Consider the following 14,584-nt stretch of genomic DNA (forward strand, 5'->3'; position numbering starts at 1 on the left):
CAGGTTTTTTTACTGCAGAAAACGAGGGAGCGAGTGAGCTGCTGGTCTGCCAGTTCTGCACAAAAGTTCTCAGGCAGTGGCCTAGGTATGAAATGCCCAGATATTTCAACAGTCTTTTTTTTTTTTTTTTTTTTTTTTTTTTTTTAATTTTAAATTATGTGTGCCCTTTGGAGAGCCGGCATCTTTCAGGTGATGAAGTAATGTTTGATGCAGTTTAAATTACCTGCAGTTCTGTTGTAGAAGGGAGCCAAAATGGAGCAGCAGAGAATATTTCGAGACCTTTGTCTGACGGCTTCGGTTTTTGCCTTTACCTCGGGAAGGGGCGGTGGGAGCCCTGTGCTCTCGGAGATAATTGGGCACGCCAGCACTGCCGAAACCCACCCCGTTGTGCCTGTGTTTTCTGACAGCTGCAGGAAGCCATCAAGGCCGGCAAAGGTGTGACTTCTGCCATCGACCTCTGCCGCTGCCACGGAAACAGAGCGCTGGCGGCCCTGGAGCGCTTCCCTCCCTCCGAGGCCAGGGCTGCCTTGGCCAACATCGTCTACGCCGTGACCAGGTTTCCCTGACCTGCCGCCCCGGGAGGAGCCGCTCTCCCTCCACGGGTGGGAGCAGCCTGGTGGGGACACCGACGATGCCACTGACGATGCCCCGCACCGCTGGTCACCTTGTCCGTCCCATCCTGACGGAGGAACATGCGCCAGCTGCCACTGCCACCAGCAAAATTCGGGAGGAGGAAGAAAAAAAAGGTCACAGCCGGCTTTCGCTTGTCGTGCCAGAAGCGCACTTGAGGCTGCACTGGTAGAAATAATTAATGAGTCCCGTTTCCGTGACCTCAGCAAATGGACAGGAAATAAGTCGGTATTGATTGGGCACCGGCGGGGACGGCGCCAGGGCGGAGGCCGGTGGTTTTCCTGCCCGAAGGAGGGATGGAGGGAGGGATGGAGGGGTGTGAAGATCCAGGTGTCACAAGAAACCTGCTCAAACCTGCCCAGAGAGAGCCAGCTGCCGGAGCCGGGAATTAACGTACCCGCTAATCAAGGGGAAGGGCAGTTCGGGGGATTAATGGGGGAAAAATCCTCTCTCTCTCTGCACGCAGTCATGTCTCCTCACACTGTTTTTATGTATTCAAATGTAAAATTACCCTGTGCCTAATGCTTTCTGTATTTGAGAAACTTGCTGAGAAAATGTGTCAAGCATGGTAAGTAGGAGCTTTGAAATGTTTAATCAAATATTAATTTGGCTCTGTTAAGGGAAGTGACTGCCTGGGTTTTACACTGTGCGTATAAAATATGTTGCTCTGGGTCAAAGAATGAGGTTTTTCCAACTCTCCTGGGGGAGGGAATATCTCTCCCTCAGATCAAGCCGTTTGTTTCAACACAGTCTTACACAAAAGAATTTCCCAGGTTTGTGACACTTGTGTTCATTTAAGCCAAATAAATGTTAATTTGTAAGGCTAGACATCGGCCTTTGGCAGAAAGGAAGAAGGAATGCTCTTCTGTGAGTACAGTCTTTCACCGCGCTGAATAAAATGCAGAAAATCCTGGAGAAGTTTTGAACCTCAGTGTGTTGAATTTTAAAGTCCAATTACAGACAGCATATAAGGTGTATCAGAAGCCTGCAACTTGAGACCGTCTCTGTTTTGTTCATAGGAGATGATTTTTGTGGTTTGCACGCATGCAATCTGAGAACGCCGTTGACAAGAAGCCTGAGTTTACATAAATGATCTAGATTGAGACTCAGCTACCTTTCTTCCTTCTGTGGTGTAATTACAGCCCAATCTGGAGACAGCTAGCACAGCAAACAGATTTCATTACATCGCTCGCTCAAACACTAAGTGGAGTTATTTCTGTTAAATTCTCTCCTCCCTCCTTCTCCCCCTGCACTCCTTCCCCCTGTCACACAGCTTGTTTGTCATAGACCAGCGTGTTGCATTCCACCGAATGCAAAATATAAATAAAAACTCTATCCTCTAAAAATATACCGAAAATACATCCTGCATAATGTACATAATAGTCTGTGTAATATATGCCTATATTATACCATAATATTACATGTATAATAAGCACCCTTGAGACACAATCTTTGTATGAGAGCAGCATCCAGAAGTCAGGACTGGCTTTGTTCTGGATGGAGAATGGCTTCAACGCCGGACTGCTTCTTGCTCGCACTTTCTTGTGCCTGCCCTGGCGTTTTCTCTCTTCCCAGGACTCTGGCGCTCCTGCCTGAGCTCGCGCTGTTGCTGCAGCAGGAAGGCTGGAGACAGAAGAGGAGCACGGAGAAGCGTGGCCCAGGCAGTGGCAGGCAGAGGGATCTGCCTTAGCTAACCACCGTACGTTTTTACCTGCAAGTTCCCTGAAGTTCTGCTAATGTAAAACATGTGCTTGAAAGAAATACCTACATTCAACCAGAGCCATATTTCAGCTTTTTTTGGCTCTGGTTAGGAGCCATACGTCATCTTTTCTTTGTCTTACATCTACGCTAAGGGGTTCATAATGATTTAGGACTGCAAGAAGCTTGAGTCTGCTGGAGATACTCTGAGCCATCTCCCCTCAGTCACCTCAGTTGTGCGAAAGAAATATCAAACATATTGCAAAACTGTGTAAGCCTGGTTTAGTTCTTCGTGAAAGTACAATTTCTTTTATTTGTACTTTTTACTAATAAAGACAAATCAGCAAAAATTAATGACCCTTTTTTGTATTTTATCACCAGAAAGTTCTGATTGCTCTTAAACTATTCTTTAACCTGAATTTAAAAAAAAAAAAAAGTCCCTTACCAATATTATCAAGTAATCTTATATTTAAGATATTTGCCTGTAATTATTGAGAAATTTTTGTTGTCTCATTTCCTCCAGGTAAATTACAAGCAAAATATTATACCCCTCTATCAAACTCTTGGCCAGTTAATCACTGCTGTGTATTCATATACTCCATCCACCTTATACAATTTCTGATCAATGGTGGAACCTTAAGGCTGCTCTGGTTTTATTTTTATGTCCTTGATTCCTTTTCCCCACCCACCTCTATAAGAAGGTCGGGGAGAGGGAGGCCTGTGGTCTGGGGGGTGACCGAGGAAGGCGTTTGCACCGTTTACTTTAGTCATCCAGCTACTCAACCAGACGTACCAGTCAGCTGCTCCTCTGAACTTAGCGCAGGTATTGTGCTGCTGGATGATTGTATGGGTAGCCCAGAGAGGTGGTGGAAGCCCCATCCCTGGAAGTGTTCAAGGCCAGGCTGGATGGGGCTCTGAGCAGCCTGGTCTAGTGGGAGGTGTCCCTGCCCATGGCAGGGGGGCTGGAACTGAATGGTCTTTAAGGTCCCTTCCAACCCAAACCATTCTGTGATTCTGTGGCTGCACAAAATAGAGGACAAGGTCCTAACTGCTTTTTAAACCAAATTCGTCGCCTACAAAGAGCACAGCTGCAGCGTCTAGAATGGCTGTTTCATAGGTCTGTGCTGCAAAGTCATTAAACTGCCAGATGAGTATTTCCAGCTCCAGAATTTTGATAACACTGTATAGGAAGGTTGTTTGGAAAAGGTTGAGGTACGTGGAAGAATAGAAATGTTGGCTGGAAGGGACTGCTGAAAGACATCTAGTGGAGTTTCCCATTTGAAGTGGACTGTTGCCGACATGAAGTCTGGTCTTGGAAGCCACCAGGGATGGAGCTTCCACAGGTTCTCCTTGCAGTCTGTCCCAGTGCTGCTCCACTGTCCTTGTGAAGGAGATTTTCTGATGTCCAGCATGAACCTCCCTCACCATAGCTGGTGGCCATTGCCCATTATTTACCACCTGCCACTGCCAAGAATTGTTTGGCTCCGCTGCCTTGCTGATTCCCCATGCTGCAGCTGTGTGCTGCAGTTTGATTGCCTGTTAGCCTCCTCTTGCTGGCCAGAACAGCCCCAGCTCTGTCAGTCTCTCCTGGTGGCCATGTGTGCTGGGCCCTGACTAACGGGGTTGCCCTCCTGTGACCTGCATGACTTTCAAATCATCCCTGTTGGGCTGCAAGCCCAAAACAGGACAGTTCAGGAGCAGCCTGCTGAGGAAGAGAACAAAAAATTACCTGGATGAACTGGGTCTTCCTGTTAATTTTCTTCATAGCATCCCATATCGTGCTGTGTTTTGGATTTGTGACCAAAACAGCATTGCTAGCACACCACTGTTTTAGCTATCGCCCAACAGGGCTTGCTCGGCGCCAAGGCTTTCTCTGCTCCTCGCTCTGACACCCAGCAAGTGGGCTGGGGGTGGGCAAGGGGCTGGGGGGGAGCATGACAGGGACAGCTGACCTGGACTGGCCACAGAGATAATTCCACACCATGGAATGTCGCGCTCAGCAATAAAAACTGGGGATAGGTGTGGGAGTGTTCCAGGAGGTCTGTTGCTCAGGGACTGTCTGGGCATAAGTTGTCTGGTGGTGATTGCTTTTGCGTTCCGTGTTTTACTTTGGTTTGTTTTTTTCCTTTTCTTTCCCCCCCGCCTTCACTTATTAAACTCAACCCATGAATTTTCTCACTGTTGCCCTTCTGATTCTCTCCCCCATCCCCCTGTGGGGGGCAGTGAGTGAGCAGCTGTGAGGTGCTTAGCTGCCATCCAAGGTGAGTCCACCACGGTCCTTTTTAGCACCCAGTGTGGGACAGGTAGGGCTCAAAAGAATGAGACATTTGACCAGAATGTGATAGAGGGAACTTGTTGTACCTGGTTAGGTGTTGCTGGTCGTGATGTTGACTTGTTCTCGATGCAGGTTCATTTTTTCCGTTACCCACGCTCCGTGTCATGCTCCCTCTCTTGCTGTACATCAAATCTGAGAGCTTGTTAAAGGCTGGGTTTGGTTTTGCAGTTTGCTGTGCCGTGTAGCCCTCGGTTGTTTTGCCCGGGAGAACTATGATGAAAGCACTGGCCCTGAGCCTAATCTGGTATTTGGGCCTTGCATTGCTGCCGTCCCAGTACTTCGGGAACCATCTCGTGGAGACAATTAACAATTACACCTTTTCCTTCTTTTCCTCTGAGAGCCAATTTGTGGAGGAAACAAAGAACGGCACCTTCGCCTTCACCTCCTGCAGGGCAGTTGCTTTCCACCTTGTTACAATGAACATCCCTGGGTAATCGGAATGCTTACGTCGGTGTGTCTCAAGAATCTGTATGCAGCTTTTCCTAAGGTTAACTATTTAGCAATGTCACACAGGGGCGTGCCCTGAGGCAGCGTGGTCATGGGCGGCAAGGTGTGTGGGAGAATATGGGCAGGTACCTAGAAGAGTTTTCACCTCCAATGGTGTGGGACTTGACCCCCAGAGAAGTGCAGGATCCTTATAAAGTGACAGAACATTTGAGAAAAGGATCCCCTGGCCATGCTAAAGGGACACAACTTCTCACACCATGCTCAGCCTGTCCTGTGCCTACCGAGCATTGTGCTGCACCCTCAAGGGGGAGAGGGGGTGGCCTCTGGATCTGAAGACGCAAACAGGTACTGTGGCTAAGCCAGACACCTAACTCTCAACTATATCAGTTGGTCCTATAGTTGAGAAGAAACAATGGAAGGAGAAGTCAACTTGTTCAGTCAGGGAAGAAGAAGCTTTTCCTAAGAGGGAGCAAGATGAGGAGTTGGAGAGGCAGCCAGTTGTGCAGCAGAGCAGTCACAATAACGGGAGGGGAAAGATACAGAAATCATGAACGAGCCAGAAACCACCCGCTCCCTATCTAAGTGAGCTGTGAGATACGCGCAAAGATTATAGCCATCAACCCGGTGAGCTAATTATCCACTAGTTGCTCCAGTGTTGGGATACTGGGACCAACAGTTAGGGATTAGAGGGCAAGGAAGCCCAGCAGCTAGGATCCCTCACAACAGACTGGGGCATCAGTGAAGGGATTGGAAAAGAGCAACAATCGGCAGGTCTTGTCAAGCACGAAGGAAGGGTATCCCCTCAAGGAAGATCTTATAAACTGTCAAAGCAAGTGGACAACCACTGAGAATGGTATCCAGTATCCGAGGGACTTAGCAGTGGGAGAGGTAGTCTACAGCAGCCTGGACGACAACCAGGCATCTAAAGACACGGATGAAGTCCAGTGCATGCGGTCTGTGCGGTGGAATTTTGTATGGAGTGCACCGCCATCATGCGCCAGCACCCTGGTGCTAATGAGTTGGCCAGACATCAAGGCCCCAGCTGTGGGTAGATTGAGAATCTCTCATCCAGGCCTGTGTCTCAGCTGGGGAGAAACTGTCCCAACAGTTCCTGCTATTCAAAGACAGCATGTCCTCCTCCTCGCCCATGCCAGCCATCATCTCAACTATCAAGTCAACTGTTCTCTGCTCAAGGGGAAGGGTACAGTGGGCACATTTGCGTGCCACCTTGTGGTTCTGTCCATACAACCACGAGGAGGACATGAATAGGTGGGATGGTGAACCCACCTCAAACCTAGGAGCTGGGGTATGTGAATTGTGAGGAAAAACAGTGCCCAAAAAGGGTCCATACAGGAAAATTACTGCTCCAGTTGCTTTGCCAGGCAGAGTAGAAGGGCTGATCCAATGACCCAAATAAGGAACTTCTGGTTTGCAGTTTCAAGAATCAGGTAATGAATCCTCCGAGCAGGAACTGAGGGGCCCTGCCTCCGCCCAGGCAGAGGAAAGGGACAACCAGGTTTATTGGACTGGCTGGATTTGGTGGCCTTGCACACCCCATCAGCCGACTGTGCTTCTAATGTAACCCAGCACATGCCTTGCCTTATTTGCAATAAACAGTGCGCAAGTGGTCCATATTTGACTTAGCATCCAACTCAATAAAAGTTGCTAAAAGACTGAAAAGCTCTTTTCAGTTTAATGGAAACATGACGGAAGCATTCTCTGGAGTGGCTGGGGAGGGCTCCTTGCCCCAAGCAGTGTTAAAGATGCCAGACCAGCTTCCTCAGGGGTAAACCTGCCGGTGAAATCTCTCCATTGCTTTTTCTTCTGAGCAGATAGGGTTTGAATTTTCATAGATGCAAAAGGCTAACTCAAGCAGCCGTGTCACGCTGCTGATTTATCAAGGAAGTGGCTTCTGGGTCAGATAAGTAGCTGTCACTGCTCTCATCAACTACTTTAGTTGCACAGAAAAGTGAGGCACCGAACTTTTTTTTTTATTCTTTGTAGTCTTCAAAGTACTTTTACCTGCACAGTGTCTTATGAAAAATAAAAAGCTAAAGCTTTTCAGTCTCTCAAAGCAGTTCAAAGGAAAGAATATTTCCAGTTCTGGAAGTCATCTTTCTGACGGTCTTTGCATTAAATTATCTTTTTTTTTCTTTCAAAAACCAATCCCTAAAATGAGCATTCACGTGTTTCTCTTTTAGGGTAAACCTGTTTTTCTAAACCTGAGAGAAAGTAGCCATTAAGCTAAAATTCTCATAGCAAGTTGGCAAATGCCTTTAAAATGACGCAAAACATAAAGCAAAATGCTTGCTGTAAGTTGTGAGGGGGAGAAGAGGGTGACAAGCAAACTGGCAATCGATGCACCAAAGCTTCATGCAACCACCTTTGTCCGCATCTTCAGGCGTTTGTGCTTGTGCGTGACCGTGACTCTGCCCGCAGTCCCCGGCGTCGCTGCCAAATCCACAGCCGCCGCCACCAGGCAGAGGAATGCTCTGGCTCCCCCATGTGTAGGAGATTTCTTTCTCTGCAGCGCTTGGAGCTGACTTTTAATTCTTTCCTATTTGCAAAAATGCTTTTGTCTCCTGAGGAAAAGGAATCTCTTTCTCCAAAATAGAAACAGCAACAAGACAACTTAGTAAACTGGAAAGCGGGATTATACCGACTTTACATGATGAAATGGCAAGTCTATCTGCAGTAGAGAGCAGGGGTCGTATCATACAAGAATGTTGCTCTTGGCTAATAGTGACAAGCAGGTGTCCCACGGATAACTAAAACAGTAGTGCTCAGATTTACCTGTTTTATAATAAATTTATTTATAAAATTCAATTTGAGGCATATTTTGGTAGGATTGTATAGGAGAATTTCAACTTTGCAGCAATGTTATACAAAATTTTGCTTTAAAATTTCCTTCTTTACCCTATTCCACTTTGTCTTCCTCCCTTCACCCCTTCCCCCAGATATCAAAGACTAAAAATGCTCTGCTTTATTATTAGAAAAATGGTCAACATTTTTGGTTTTAAAATTGTACACAAAAGTGAGTATTTTGCTTGCACCAAAAACTGTATCTTAAAACTAGACTTATTTTTATGCCTTCAACGTTTACAGCAAATGACTTGCATCAACTGCAAGGTTCAAATTTTAGCAGTTATTAAATGTCAAATTATGAAAATGAAATGTTATGTAGAAGTAATTAGAAAAATCTAAAACAAGTAGTGATAGGTTAGATTACTCTTCTTTTCCTCCAGAAAAACACATAAACACTCATTTGAAAAAGCTTTACTCTCTGCAGAGGAGTGTGATGCTTTCTATATGTGACCAGCTTCTCCGAAGCAGCATGTGATTAGGAAATGAAGCATTTTTCCCTCTTGGCTAGTTCTGATGAAAGCTCTCCAACTTGCACATTGTGTCTGAACACTTCTTCATTCATAGCATGCGCCCATCGAAAACTGTTTTCTGTTTGCAGCGTTTCAGCTGTACTATTTATAAGCTAGTTGAACAATGCTAACTAGAGGCAGTAAAAGGTGTGTATTTCATATGCAAATCACTAGCAATAATTTTCTACAATTACACTTAGTTGCTTGCATCATTATTTTCAGCACCAACATTAAAAAATGGGTTTAGCAAGAGAACATTGCAGAAAAAATGTCTGTATTGGTAAGACTTATTTTTAATCAAACAGTTTTGTTGCTTTTGCCAACCTAGGGAAGTTAATATCTTAACATTTTATATCAATGTACAATAACTATGAATATCCCTCTGCTCAGATGCTGTATGCCCACAAGCTATAGATGGCTTTTAGATGTGCATATGCTAATATATCTTTGCAGGAAAATAAACAGGAATTAAACATCTAGTATTTCTTAAAGGCTGCTGCTGCTAAAAATGGTCACATTGCTAATGACTGGAAGTATTTCTTATATAAACTTTTATGAAAAGTAATTGTTTTCAATCACATTCTACTGTGGTAATAACCACTAAGCAGGTGGGTTTTTTCTGCCCTTCTTGTAAACCCAGGTCCCCACACCTACAATTTTTATTAAAAAATCAGTCCAGATTAAATTTTCCCAGTTTCAAAGGCAAATTTCTGTTGGATAAAAGGCATTCACTTTTTAAATACGTGATCATTCTCAATGTAGAGTATGGCTGGGTTATACGAGGTGGGTTAAAGCATCTAGTAGCCATAAACCAGATCCATGTTAATGCAAATTCAGAAGGGAAGGTTCCCATCTACCCAAAGAGCAAGGTCTGGGAGTAGCTTCCCAATAGTAGTGAGGATAAAGGCTCAAAAGGGAAAATCACTAGCTGCTTCTAAGACAGTGACTTATTTGTAAAAGGGATTGTAGAAGATAACGGGCATGATAGAAGCAGCTGGGATTCAAAAAACCTAGAAAGGCTGTTTCAGGTTCTGAAACAAAGAGGATTCCTTCCATAAGGATTTCTACAATCTGAATACTGCTACTTCCATTTAAAAAAAAGAGAAGTGTTTACATAGAAAAAAATATACCAAATCAGCCAGCTGCGTTCTCAAAGAAACCTAATTTTCTACATTGCTTACCAAATTATTTTTTTTTAATATTGTTGCAAATATTTGAACTTACCTATCTTAATGAGGTATGAGACTCTGCAACAGGACCAATGGGCGGGATATGGAACTGAGCGTTAAGCACATAAACAAAGGTGTGCTGTTTGCACTTGATGGGGAGATGTGGACATCTTTGAGAGAACGGACTTTTCAGGCTACATCTACCTCTTTTGGCCCTAACACAGAATTTTGACAGGCAGACCTTTATGGGATAAATGTTTGATCATTCAGAGTTAGTTATGGTGTAGATAATACAATGACTGTGCATTAAGTGAGCATTGCTTCTTTTTAAATGCAAAGCTGTGAGATAGCATACAATGGTGCAGTTCTTGGCTGAACTAACATAGACTAAAGAGAACTGCAATTTCATTGCCAAAAGATTAAAAGAGGCTTATGTTTCCAAGAGTGAAATTGCTCAGATTTGTCATTTTTTTAAGCAGTTATGGATGCAACTGATGTATAAGTAAACTGCTGCAGCACAGAAAGAGATTTGAGGTTGCTCACTGGGTTAGTTACTTTATTCTTGAAGCTCCTTCACATTTGTTCTACTCCATCTTTCACTGCAGCTTTGATCTGATTTTTATTTTTAGCTTTTATATCAAATTCTCCTTCCTTTGGTGCTCAACTGTTACATATCTGCTGTCTTGCCAGTACACTCTGGTGCTACTTCAGGCTAGAAAAGGCTTTTTTTATAATCAATGTTCATTTCATCGAAACTTTTTTTCTGTGAGCTAAACTCCAAGTGTAAGATTTCCAACCCACATGCACTTGGAGATGAACCAGATGATTGTTTTTCAAATCCAAAGATGCCGTGTGGATTCTTTGTTTTGATATCCTTGATTCAGCAAGCAATACAATTACAATTTATTGTATTACAATTCTTCATGAAGTCTAGCTATATAGCAATTTTGAGAAGTTTCCAAGAGCAGCTATCAAGATGCAGTGGTGTTATGAAATTAAACAGAGTATCATGTAACAATTTTGTTTCTGAGAAAAAAACCCTGCAATTGTATTACCTGGCACCCTAAACCAGTGTTTCGCAACCAGTGTAGCATGTTGCTGGCAGAACCCTCCAACACTGCTTGCAGCCATAGGAAGTTTAAAAATACAAATGAAGTTCAGGTGTCTGCCACTGTTCTTTTCTTCCTGGGTTGTAGCAACGTATGGATATTGCCCGCAGCATGTTACTTGTTCAGTATTGTTGCCTGTGGGCCAACAGAGGTTTTAAATATTACTGTGCAATGTGTCCATACATGTCCTTTCAGTCTGACTGGCAGTGAAAAGCATTAAGGTATGCGAAGTTGTTATTATGTTGCCTTATTTGCCATTAAATATTTCATTTTTTATAAACTTTGGATTGCAGACCACATTTTACTGCAGATCAGGGGAGTTATTTGGACTGATTTTTTAAATAGTGCCTTTTAGATTCTCTGAAAGTCCTAAAAATCACTTTGGTTTTTCATTTTAATCCACGATGCAGGATTTCAAAACCTGTGTGCTTGCTTTTTTTTTTTTTTTGGCAAACCTATTCAGTCTCTTTGAAGTTTATTTATATCAAATACACACCTAAATAATTCAAGGTGAATTCCGAGCTGCCTAATTTAAGTACCTGCCCAATTTCGGTGAGTCAGTGCCTGACTCCTGACATCGCACACACAGTTAGTGTAAGAAGTTCAGCTGGACACCCGCTGCGGGGACAGGGGACCAGCCTACCTGACTTCCCTCCTGAGGGCAATCCAGCCTATTTGATCCAACCTGTTTGAACCCCGGCAATCAGCCTCCATCCACTCGACAATCCCCAGGACGAAGCGCCCACCCAGCAGCAGCTTTCAAACTGCACTCAGATGAAGAAGTTGTGCCCTTATTCCAGAAGACAGCTGCTGGGCTCCGGGCTGCCTTGCAAGAGGGAGCACCCACCTCTTGCAAAATATCTAAAATACACAGTGCGGCCGGCAACACAGGAATCACTAAAAGTCATTGCGAGAGCAGGCAGAAGGAAGCCTGTCTTGGGGGGCTTGTCTTTTTAGGCAAGGGGCTTGTTTTCCTGTTAGGGTCTTAACGTAAAATGCATATTAATTTGCAAGGAACTAGCTCTGCACGCAGGAGCATACTCACCACTAAGGCTGTTTCTCATCTGCTTTCTTTCTGGACTCCATGACTCTTGCGTCTGGCTGCAAGGTGGCCTAGTTTCAAGACGTGTGGCAGAGAAAAGTGATAGACGACGTACTGGTACCACAGCAATACTTTTTACAGAATCAAACTGCCAAAATTAGTTGGTGCCCAAAGTGCTTTTGACATCGCATGCCGTGTATCTGCCTACTGAGTGCTGTAGGCTATTCCAAGAATCGACAAGAAGCTTTGCTGAAGGTTTTTGGGTTGGATTCTTGCTTATGCCAAATGTATGTGGCTCACAGGAAGCAAAAAGGCCTCTAAATTCAGGATCATTCTTCTGCTCCATGTCTCTGTACCCACCTCCAGCATGTCAGCTCAGGGCCTGCCACAGCAACAGCACTGCCAGCGCTGACACCTCCCTGCCAGCCAACAATGTCCAGGGGAATCCCTTGCTGACTCTGAACTGACACAGCCAGGGTCCTCTCCAGAGGGCGAGTCTGGCACCTTACAGTTTCTAAGGGTAAACATCTAAGGAGGCTCCATAGTCCATCCTTATAAAACTCCATACAGCTGCAAATAGTGCTCTGAGCACATATTTTGTCGGTAGTGACGGCTGAAGTCTAGTTTCAGTTTGGTCAAGTGAGAAATGGCCCGTTGTGCTCAAGAGCAATCAATGGTGATTTTTTCCTAAAGAGTTCTCTTGCTGGAGCACCACAACTCCCCTCCCCGGTGACCTGGAATTTTCCAGAGATTGCCGCAGTGTCACTGAGTGGCTTTTGAGCCAAAGGCATGAAGTGGGGGAAAAAATGAACATCTGAATAAATGACTTGTGTAGCACAAGTTCAAATGGTGAAAAAACTGGGACTTGTCTGGCTGGGAAGCCAATCTAAGCTTGCTACCTGCATTGCCTGCAGACAACTTGGCTCACTCCCTTTTCAATGAACGCTGTTATTGCAACAATATGCTCATGCTTCTTTATGCTTAGCTGAGGCCCTTCGGGTCTCCTCCTGGGCTTGGGTCCCTAGTAGCTACAATGCCTGGGGCCAGCACTATAGAGCAGAAATGAGGTGGAGTTCAAACCGGCAAGTATTTTCTCAAGGGCTCTGAAATTGAGTTTGGGATTCCACCGGCTTGCTGTTGCCTTATGGTTGCCTTTCCTTAATCCGGCTAAGTAGAGCATTCAAGTAAAATCCACTGCTGAGGTCTGGCACTACTTAGCAGCTGGGCCAGGTGTTAAAACACAGTACCCTTTAAGTAAACCTTCAGTTAGCCTTACAACGAAGAGAGAGGGCAAATCATACTGTAAACTTCAGTCTTCATCGTGCTAACAGACTCAAAAAAGTTATCGGGAAGTGCTCCTTCTCTCTAACAAGAGTGAATGAATTGCTAACTGCAGAACACTTGTCTTGTGAATAAAATGTATCCTTCATTCAAGTGATTCATCAGAGGAGTTATAATGCTGGGAGTTCCTGCTTTTAAGGGCTCGTTTAAACAGCTGTCTATTAATAACAATAACAAAAAGAGCAGTCAAAGTTAAAATCAACAAACTATTATCTGTTAGGATTATTCATGGAATATGACACTGTAAACATGCCAAAAGCCCTAAATTCTAAATTTAGAAGAGCGACATAAGTGGAAGAACAATATTTTAGAGAACTGCTTCTAAAGGAAGAACCGAAAATCTGAAACGGTGAGGATTTTTTTATTTTAAGAGCCACTCTTCATATTGTTCCGTTCTAAGGAAATAGGAAGCATCTAGGAAAGTGCTGAGTTATTTACGGGGCAGAAGATTTATTTGAGATTTTTTTCCCGCCCGTTATTTCTCAATTGACTTTTACTAAAAAATTTTTACTCCGTTTGCTTTTACTAAAAAAAAAAAAAAAAAGTAGGTTTTATAGTGAAATGAAATTTCAGAGATAACAAAAGATTTATCTGCTAAATTCCCAGCAGTGCTCAGAGCTCATGTGTTCTACCTGCATATTTCCTTGCCACTTGCCTGGAGTGTACTTGCCTTGCTACTTCTATCTGATAACATCCTTCTCGCTGGAATCCATCACCCTTATGGCAGGATCCATCCTCACCTATTTATTTTATAATAAACACCTTTTATAAACACCTTTGGACTTTTAACTCCTTTCACTCTGGAAAACGTGAAACAATTACAATGTAATTTGAGATCTTGGCTGTGTGCTTTTATTAAAAGGCAAAACGAATCTATTCAATCGGAATGGCAGCACCAGCTGAGTTTATTGTGTACGTAAAACATTTCATGAAAAGCTGTCAAGTTGGATATATTGCTAATTTCAGAGTCGTTACATATAGCCAAAAAAATATAATTGCCATAACTGTCCATAGGTTACAAAACTGGACTTCCCTCTCCCACATTTATATTGGGTGTGTTTAATCTTTGGGAAATTTGTTTTTCTACAAGCTGTTAGTGGAAAGGGCGTGCGTGTACAACTTGCCAGACTAATGTAATGTCTTATGTGCTCCTGTCAAATTCGGGGAAGATAAAATCTACACGGATACTTAATTAAAAAAAGAATGCCATCTCTGCTTTATAAATCATTGCTGCCATCCACCCCCCAAAACGCGAAGCATGGAAACGGCCTCTTGTTAAAATGGTGCAGGAAAAGAGCATAAACTCCTTAAGCTTGGATGCGAACTAAACCAACATAACTGAATTAACTTTAAGTATAGGCTTAAGCCTAAAATGGCACCAAACCTTTCCTACTTGGCAGTAAGCGCAGAAATACACGTTGAGGATTGCGAGACGAAGG

General features: G+C 43.9%; 1 protein-coding gene across 3 annotated transcripts in view; it reads left to right on the top strand.

The window, feature by feature from the left end:
• Positions 1 to 2,678, top strand: part of PDSS2 (decaprenyl diphosphate synthase subunit 2) — a 121,865-nt gene extending 119,187 nt beyond the window's left edge. For all 3 annotated transcript variants that reach the window (XM_054195218.1, XM_054195217.1, XM_054195216.1), the window contains one exon: positions 408 to 2,678. In XM_054195218.1, the coding sequence (XP_054051193.1) occupies positions 408 to 566 (159 nt within the window). In that variant the 3' untranslated portion in view covers positions 567 to 2,678. The remainder of the gene's footprint in view (positions 1 to 407) is intronic.
• The last annotated feature ends 11,906 nt before the right edge of the window (positions 2,679 to 14,584 follow it).

The sequence above is a fragment of the Rissa tridactyla genome, chromosome 3, assembly GCF_028500815.1.
Source record: "Rissa tridactyla isolate bRisTri1 chromosome 3, bRisTri1.patW.cur.20221130, whole genome shotgun sequence".
In the NCBI taxonomy this organism is placed as follows: Eukaryota; Metazoa; Chordata; class Aves; order Charadriiformes; family Laridae; genus Rissa; species Rissa tridactyla.